Source organism: Parasteatoda tepidariorum, chromosome 7, assembly GCF_043381705.1.
Source record: "Parasteatoda tepidariorum isolate YZ-2023 chromosome 7, CAS_Ptep_4.0, whole genome shotgun sequence".
Taxonomy (NCBI): domain Eukaryota; kingdom Metazoa; phylum Arthropoda; class Arachnida; order Araneae; family Theridiidae; genus Parasteatoda; species Parasteatoda tepidariorum.
Window position 1 is genome coordinate 56,079,514 of NC_092210.1, and position 9,650 is coordinate 56,089,163.

General features: G+C 30.0%; 1 protein-coding gene across 1 annotated transcript in view; it reads left to right on the forward strand.

Annotated features, from left to right (window-relative positions):
• LOC122271468 (NT-3 growth factor receptor-like) overlaps positions 1-9,650 on the forward strand; it is a 187,862-nt gene that overhangs the window by 74,623 nt on the left and 103,589 nt on the right. Inside the window, exon 2 of the mRNA XM_071183472.1 lies at positions 4,495-4,569. Coding sequence (XP_071039573.1) covers positions 4,495-4,569 — 75 coding nt within the window. The remainder of the gene's footprint in view (positions 1-4,494; positions 4,570-9,650) is intronic.

A 9,650-nucleotide genomic window follows, 5' to 3' on the forward strand; every position in this document is an offset into this window, starting at 1 on the left:
ATCTGAGTAAAAAAATACGTGATAAACAAAGCAAATCTATAATAAAATTTATGCTTGTTTTACTTACATTACTTTTTATTGTTATTTTACTTATTGTACTTGTTTTACTTTTTATTACTTAATTTCTCCACCTCTTTTATTTAACTTCTGAATTGGAAACTTCAGATGAACTGATCGTGTTGCAAAAACACGTGGGATAAAATAATCTTTTTTTTTTCATTCTACATAAATAAAAATATGTGAAGAAAGTATTTTTCTATTAATCATGAAGATTTTATAGTTTTATTTCCTTTTACTTTAGTTTCTAAAATATATGTTAAACGGTAAAGCTTAAATTTTACCTAAGCCAACCTAAATAATATTCTAGTATTTAATTTTCAATTTTGTGGGCTGAAGATATTGAGCCAGCCAATTTCAAATGTCTATGGATAGTTGTCTCATTGATCATAAGCTGAGTTAGTCTCACAGAATTTCTTTCCTTAAATCTATCTCCAATATAAATAATGAAAAAATAAATATGTCTTCATTTCTTAGGAAATCAAGAAATTTATTCTTAACGAAAGCAAACTTCCGCAAAGAATTATGTTGTAGTGTTTATGTCCTTAGTTATATAAGCGTAGAAGTAAAAAAAAAATTCCAACATATTACTAAACATTCTTCTGACACCTGATTCAAATTTGAATTTCAATAATTTTTCAAGTGCGTGTAGAAAATGAGCTCTTTACACGAGTCATTCTGGTGGTCTAAATGAAAACAGGTAGTGGATTTTATTACAAAGTGGATTTTATTTACAAAGTGGATTTTATTTTCGTGATATTGCGGAAAGCCTGGTGAATAATTTTTATAAACGTCGTTGAACACCCGACCCAATTTTTTGGGTTTACGACTACTAATGTTCAACTCTACGGCCTTGTAATTTCGAACTCAACCCAGAAGACATGGGATCTTCTGGATCAAGTATTGGGAGAAATATCTTTCGTGAAGGACATTTTGCTGGAACTAACCCGCATTTGCTTTACACGGAGAGGAAAAACACAAAACCTTCCTTGGTTAGTCTGATGGCAAGGGGACTCTAACCAATGATCCCTCTACCACTGAGGAAATGTTACGTCAGAACTGCTGTCGGTGCGAGTCTGGAGTGGAATTCGTATCGACCAGCCACTGAGCTATTCAGGGGGAAGACCACCGTGTACGGCTCATGGCTGTGGCCCACCTTTTCTGCATCTGCATCAGAAATTCGAGCTGCAGTTCGCATTGCAGTAACACAACGAAGTGTTACAAATCGGCTACTTTAAGTACAGCTCCGAGCGTGATGCCCCGAAGCTTGGATTCCACTCACTTCAAATCACAGCTCTTTACGACGTGGTGGCGTTGAGTTAGAGCTCACTGGAGAGCAGAGTGAAGATCTATTGTGTTTTCTGAGGAATGTCGGTTCTGCCATGGGGCCAGGAATAGCATTATTTAGAAGGAAGCCGGGTGAGAGCTTGCTACTGACCTGTCTCCGGCCTAGACACACTGGGCCCACACCTGGAGTTATGGTCTGGGGAGCAATTTAATATCATAAAAGAAGCACTTTCGTGGTTATTCCACACATCTCGACTGCAAATAACTACGTCAACTTGGTGAGTCAACTTGTTTTTTGGCCATTCATGAGCAGCATTCGAGAGGGTATTTTCCAACAGGATAACTCTCACCCTCATACTGCTGTTGCAACCAAACATGCCCTGAAGAATGTCTACATGTTGTATTGGCCTACCAGATCTTTCAGCAATCGAGCACGTATTAGACATCATTGGATGACAACTTCAGTCTCATCCACAACCAGCATTAACTACTGCCATATTGACTGACCAAGTGTAGCAAGTATGGAACTCCATCCCAACAAAATGACCTATGGCATCTGAATGGCACAATGCATGCCCGTTTGCAGGCTTGCATTCAAAATTCTGGCGATTACACTGGTTATTAATGTACCTTTATTTAAAAGTTGAAATGGCTTTTCTCTCAATTGTATTCACCTGGGATTTCGAAACTTTAATCAATTAAATATATTATTCAGACTAACGCATTGCAGAAATAATAATAGTCGAAAAAATTTTTAATTGAAAGGTTTACAAATTTTTTTATTAATTTAAAGAATAAAATTTTAAATGACAAAAAATATGCAATTTGAGAGAAATCGGTCAAATAGTTCCTGAGAAATTGAATTTTAAAAATTCGTCGTTCTGAAAATTCTGGAAGGTTGGTCAAATTCTCAGGGACTATATAACTAATTTCGCTCAAATTTTCGATTTTGCTCTATTCGAAATTGCATTTTTTAAATTAATGTGTAGAAATTTTTATACCTTACAATTTGAAATGTTTTTGAAATTTTTAAAATAAAATAATAAAAAATAACAAATATTTATTAAAAATTACTTTTAATAAATATTCTCGCAGATCCAAAGGATGCATTATGTCATAAGATTTCGTTAATACTATTTTAGATCCAGAAAGAAAGATACGATGTTCACTGTTCAAAATATTTATTAAATATCATGAGTTCAAATCTATTTATAATTTGTTTATGACTTGTAAAACAATACAGAAAAAGGAATTTTTTAGAACAAGATTTTAATTAGAAGAATCGAGGCTTTAAACTCCTTACTCTGGTTTAAACCTACTTCAGAGTAAGTTTAACTTAGAGCAGGCTGAACTATATCTTTAGAACCGGGTTTTTTCTTAAACTTCGTTTCTGCAATGCACCTCGGTTTATCTTCGTGGTTTAGACCAGGTTTAAAGTTAAATTTCGTTCTGACACTTCAGCTTTTTGTAAATCTGGTGTCATTCGGAAATATGGTTGACGACAATTGACCATTGACGTTAATATTTCTATAAATCCTGTTTGTAACAGAAGTTTGCATTGTAGCATAATTCTTTCCAGTAAATATTAGAGGCTTTAACTGTCCGGAAAGTGGTCTAAATTTGACTTTATCACATACACTTCAATAAATTAAAAATGTAATAAAATTGTTCCATAAAGATAAATAACTAATTAAAAACAATTTAGTAAATTTTTTAAATTCTTAATTATAATATAATTTGCTCAAAATGTTGTTACGAATCACAAATAATTGTATTAAAAAATTTGACTATTTGATTATATGATCACTTTTCATTTAGTTACAACTGATAAATAATCAAATGTAACTGCGCGTGAATATAAGATTACTTCTTCTAACATAAGACTAGTAAACAAAAAAACATAAGGCTACTTCTTAAAATCATCAACACATTAAAATGCAACTAAACTAGTGTAGAACATTTGAACTTTCTCAATAAAACTTTCTCCAATCGTCTATCAGAATTTTTTATTATTATTATTTATTTTGAAAAATCTGAAAGCTATCGAAAAAAAGTTCTTCACATTGAGCAGTTTGCACGATAAAAGTTCAAAAACGGACATAGTTAAAAAAAAAATTTTTTTCAAATGTATTTTTTGAAAGTTTTTGCAACAAGATGTGTTAACTAGACTATTTCCTAAATTTCTCTAAAAAATCATTTTGATCTAAATTTAATCTTAATTCTTATAAATGCTTAAACATAGATTAATGCTCTACTCCCGCTTCTTGAGAATTGCATTAAGGAATCTGTAAAATTCGTGGATGTGTTTGGATGCAGATATAAGGGCAGATGATCTCTCAATTCTATAAATTACATTAACTAACTTCACAGTCAGTTAATTTCCCTACTTAACATTTTTTTCGATTTTTTTTTGCATCTAGTTAGTTGATGTGTATAGTTAGAATGCGAATTTTAATGAAAGATTCGGATTTCTGTCTTTCATGTCATACTTTTTAGATTCACAAAGGTGATGTGCAAGTAAAAGGCAGCTGTTGCCCAACGATAATCGCCTGCAATGTCAAAAACATGACGTTGGTCTCAAAATAAGTGAATCTTATTCTGAGAAGAAAAACAAATATGGTTGAAACTACACAAAATATATTAAAATTTACTGTATTTCTGGCTCTATGGAAACACCAAAATCTTGGTCATTTCATGGAGGTGCTTTGGTAATGCTTTTGGTAAAATTGATAATAAGATTTGTATTTTTTTAAATTTTTTTAGTCACATATATGTTTTTTTTTTCATTGTATGTTTGGCAGTTAATAAGGTAAAATTTAGTAGTTTTATCATTATACGTTAAAGCATGGTATAAAAATCTATTTATTCAGTTAAATATACTTTTCCATTTTGTAATTATTACTAAATATGTGATAATGTGTCGTGATAAAACCACCTGTTTGAAAATTAACAAAAGTCACAGAATTCGAATTAAATTGAATGATACTGATTTCTTTTTCTTTTCTTTCAAGAGATTAAACGAAAATACAGGATTAAAAATTATTTAAATTGAACTATGCAAGTTATTACTTTCTTTTAATGTGATTGTTTGACTATTTTCAAGTAGCATTATTTTTTAAATGATGAAAAATGATTAATTTTATTTTGCAGTTTCATTGAAAACCAGCCAAATTTTCATGTTCTAAGTGAAGATCATTTGAAGTACTATCCAAACTTAGAAAAACTGTGAGTATTTTTTTTTTAAACTTAATTCTTCCTTTCATATCTCATTCTTTAGTTTAAATTTCTTCGTATCCACCGCAAAATTTTCTTTTAACAGTAGTCTAAAAGTGAGTAGTTTTTATTAATTAAAAATATTCGGCAATTTGAAAAAAAAACTATTATTTTAAGAATGAATTCATACCCGACCGGAGTATGTAGGGGCCTGGGAACTGACCTTGCATCATAAAGGTTCTGGATTCAAATCCCGGGCAAGGCATGGATTTTCTTTCCTTCTCTGTACTATCTGTCCGTACTGAGGGAGCAACGTTGGCCCACCTAATATGATGCCCCTGAAAGAGTGGTCAACAAATCTGCCCTTCAGATGCTTGTATGACCTAGGTCATTCTCCAGATGATCATTGGAGAAAAAAAATGAATTCATGCCCGTTAATATTAATGATAAATGTAAGGGCTAAGCCTAACCTGTGGATCAGTTATCGATTTCGGAGGTCTTCTCTTCTACCATATCAGTCAGTATTATTTTTTTGCAGCTGCAACCCAAATTTTCGTAATCTAAGGGAAGATCATTTGAAGTATTGTCCGAAATTAGAAAAACTTGCGAGTATTTTTTCCCCTCCACATTTAAAAAAGTGTTCATTCTCTATATTTAATTCTTCCTTTCATATCTGATTCTTTAGATTAAAGTTCTTCGTATCCACCGTAAAATTTTCTTTCAACAGTAATCTAAAAGCGAGTTGTTTTTATTAATTAAAAAAATTCAGTAATTTGAAGGAAAAAAATTCATTTTAAGAATGCATTCACGCTGGTTAATTTTAATGCTAAACGTAAGAGCTAAGCCTAACCAATGGGTCAGTTAGAGAACGTGGCGAACTTCTTTTCTATCGTTTAGGTCGTTTCGCTTCAGCAATCCAGTAATTCATTGAGATTATTCGTTGTAACATGTTGTAAATGCCGTTTTGTAAAATGTAATTTGTACTTAGCATTAATGTAATAAAACGCTACGATTTTGTTCGGGTGTTTAATATCAACTTTTTGGTGAATGTACTAAAGTGCATATGGGTCATTTTCTTATAACATGTTATTTTGGAGAATTAATTTTTTGTTCTCAAAAAAAAAGAAACTGTGTTTTAATGATTGACACACAGAGGAATTATATACTGTAATAAAAATTTTTCATTCTTATAATAGATAAAATTATTTATTTTAAATTTTAAGAGGGCAGTGAATAATAAATGAAGACAGGAAATGAATAACATGTTTTCGAGGATATTGACATATTTAAACAAACTTTTGAAACTAAACCTATTTTTTTAAAATTAATTTTATATTTTAGACAAGGTATATGCAAATAATATATTTANAGTCAATGGGTTATCTTAAAATATTTATTTGCGCAGGCGACTTTTTTTGGCGGTTTTCTGGACTATCGCCAAATATATAAACCTTTATTGCGGCCCAATTTACCGCCCAATTTTTTTAAATTTTGTCTACCCCCCCTAATTCAAGTGTCTAGATTCCAAATATGTAAAAAAAAATATATGTTTATTCAGAGAAAGTACGTTTTTGTGTCTGATTTCGTAACTTAATTAATAGTTAGCACTAATTAATTAACATATTTGAGGTCACCCTCAGAAACCATTAAGATTGACACTTAGTTCGTGAAAATCCGATCATTAGAACGAAAGTTATTCAGGGTGATTCGTTTTTTTTTTTTGCGGACTGTACAAAAGCGCCAATACTTTTGCAGGCTGGATGAATTACTCGAAGGTCTGAATGTACGTACTCTGAGTATATTCGTTGGGAAAGATTCTTCTATCATCACTTCTAAATTTTCATCTCCCTTTGATTAATTTACTTTAATAAGAATTAATTGAGATTCTTTTTAATCATGAGAGTTGAGATACTTGAGGGACCATCCACTTATTGCATAAAATGTTTAAGGCTTTTTATTGTAGTAATTTCCAATTTCACAATGAAAAGCTTCAATGAAATTTTCAATACTCTAATTATTTTAGGAAAAAAAACTCACTAATTTTTAAGCAAGATTGTAAAAAAGTATGAGTTGAGAGGCTTTTCACTATTTTAACATTTATAAAATGCGGTAAGAAATTCTTGTGTGTTACAGATTTGTCAATTCAAAATAATGTAATTCGTATTTTTTGTCATTTGATTTTAAAATGAATTTAATTTAAAAATTCAATTTTTTCAGATATGTTAAATAAGATGAATGCCAGGCTCTATTAATATTGTATCTCAGGAAAATGTTTTTAATTTCAATACAGTTTTCATTTCAAAACTAATGATTTGTTTTTTCATTTAAAAAATATGCAATTACAAAATTTAATAAAACTTTTACAGGCGCCATTTATCAATTGATATATGAATTTAAGGTTTTGTTACTTTGTTTAATTCTCTACACGTATTTATCATATTAATCTTGTAAATTTTTTTGTTGAGTATGCCTTTATAAATATTTTTAATTTAAATCTAAAAAAATTCACCCCATACCTTTTTTAAAATCAAATTTTTTAACAGATTGTAGTTTTTTAATTTATATTTATTTTTTTACATTTTTTTACATTGTTCAATAAAGTAATTATTAATTTATAAAATATACCGAATTCTATATTGGATATATTTAAAATAGAGCGAAGCCTCGGTTAAGCGGACACTCCTGGGACCGAAAAATCAAATTAGATTCAGGAAAAAAGGTACCTGAGTTTCTGAAAGAAAACTTGATGAATTGCATAATAATAAGCACTGATGAATTATAACTTAACTCGAGCAATTCAGGCAAGTGGATAGAATTAGATTCAGAAAAAATGGTATCTGAGTTAAAGAAAAGGAAAAAAAAACAAATATTAATTCTTATAAAGGTTTTTAATCTTCTTTTTTTTCAGTAGTTTAATTTTGTTTCCGAATTAATTGAAAAAAAATGATAAAAGAATTATGAAATAGCGAATTGTGGCATCACGTGAATTTAATTGTCATGCGGTTTTTAAAAGTTGAAGCAATTTAAAAGTCACTTTAGTGATTCCGTACTAAAGAGCTAACTCATTACTATTTATAACAAGCTTGCTTAAAATTTTTCTATGTATCCACCTTTGGTCCATAGATTATTTAAGATTATGTATTCTTTGAGAAACTTGCTGCTAAAAGATACTGCTTTTTAGACCCTCTGGAAAAAGAAAGAGGGGAAGCCCGTGGTTGAGATGGGCTGACTCAGTGGAGTCTGATTTTCTCGCAATTAAAAAAAATTGGAGATCAAAGATAAATCGGAAGTCGTCGTAGAGAAATCTTCAGAGGAAGACATTGGCTCACATTGGGCTGCCTGACCAACTATGATGATGATGATGTTCTTTGAAGTTTGGTTGAGGAATTAGGCATGTACCGTTATTTAAATTCAAACTTTACACAAGCTAGTTCTCGTTATTTATAGAATGTCAATAAAGTCTTCATTTTGATTAAATATAAAAGTTTTTTTTTTTTATATAATGCTAGCTTTATTGCACGTTTTTGCACCTTTTCTAATTACTCCTTTTTCATATTTTAAAATTTTTTTTAGATTTTTCTAAATACTTTTATTTCATTTATTACATTGCAAAAAATTCCGAAAAAATTACTGTTAAAGGTACTGACATCCTGAGAGCAGCATCCGTAAAATCCCCTTTACTGAGCTGCCTGTTTTGATCGAAAAATTTAGAAACAGTAATTTTTACAGTATTTATTTAATGACAGTGACTTTGCAATTTTACAGAAAATATTACAATAAAAGTTGCGATATATCTGATTTTGTTGTTCAGTAAAATTTCACGGTAAAAAGTACCATCACTCAGGCTGCAAGTAATTCTTACCATACTTTTATCCGAACATTTTACTGTGCAGATATACTTTAAAATTGCTGTTATTATTTTTGAAGTAACATTTCTTAAATAAATAATCCTGATTGTTTACAAAGTGATTTTATGAGACATTATAAAATCATCTCATTTTCCCATTGTGCATTTTTCCTTATTGTATCATTAAAATTTTTTGTTATATTAATTAAGAGTTTATTTAATTTATGAACACTTTTTCTTTATTAAGGTGCTAAGGAAAAATGAATAATCGATATTTGTAACTCATTGATCTCTTGTCATAAGTTATAAATTAGTGTAGTCTAAATGAATGATGAAAATCCAATATCCAACAGAACAATTCCTTTACTACCGATAAAATAGTCTTTAAATTGAATGAATAGTCCTACAGAACTTAATCAATGAAATTAGAGTGAAGCCTTTCAGTGGAAAACAAGTTATGTTTTTTAGTATTAGATATTCATCTTTACTTATGTTTCAAAAAATCTATTCGTCGAAAAAAGAATAATAGCGGCTTCATTTTCTTTTAGAAGTTTTTCTCGATAAAATTTTCTCGTCAACTTTTTCGTGACGATTACTAAAATTTGAAACCAAATGACGCGAGTACAGAATCGTTCGAGTACATCAAAATTAATGGATGAAAGCTTTTGCAAACACGGAGATATCACGTGCTGCGATAAAATTGAGACATTTTCTCTCTTGTGAATTCAATGAAGTAGTGTAATAGAATTAATTTTCTGAAATCGAATTATTGATAGATGAAGTTACAACCGTTCAAAATATTTGTAGGTTAGTTCTTAAAATGATTAATTTAAATTTCCTTTTGTTTATTATACCTCAGTTATCCCACATGAAATTTGCAACTCATTTCTTTTTATAATATATAAATAGTATTCTTATAAATCATACTTTAATACATGTGACGCTCCTATGAAAAATACGCTTTTAAATGCTCATAAAAGAAAGAAAAACCATGCATATCAAGGGTTATAAATTAATAATTAAGTGGAAAAACGACATGGAATCATAAAAGCGATTTTGTATGTTGACAAGATCACAAAAAACACAACAAGCGAGGAGCACTAAGCTCTTCAATTCCAAGCTTACTCTCTATTTGGGAGGATTTTCCAAATCGTTTGCAAAAGAGGAACGCATAACTGTATTTTTCCTGAAACAGATACATCAAATAGAATTAATTTTCGGATGCAGAATATCTATATAAACCTTT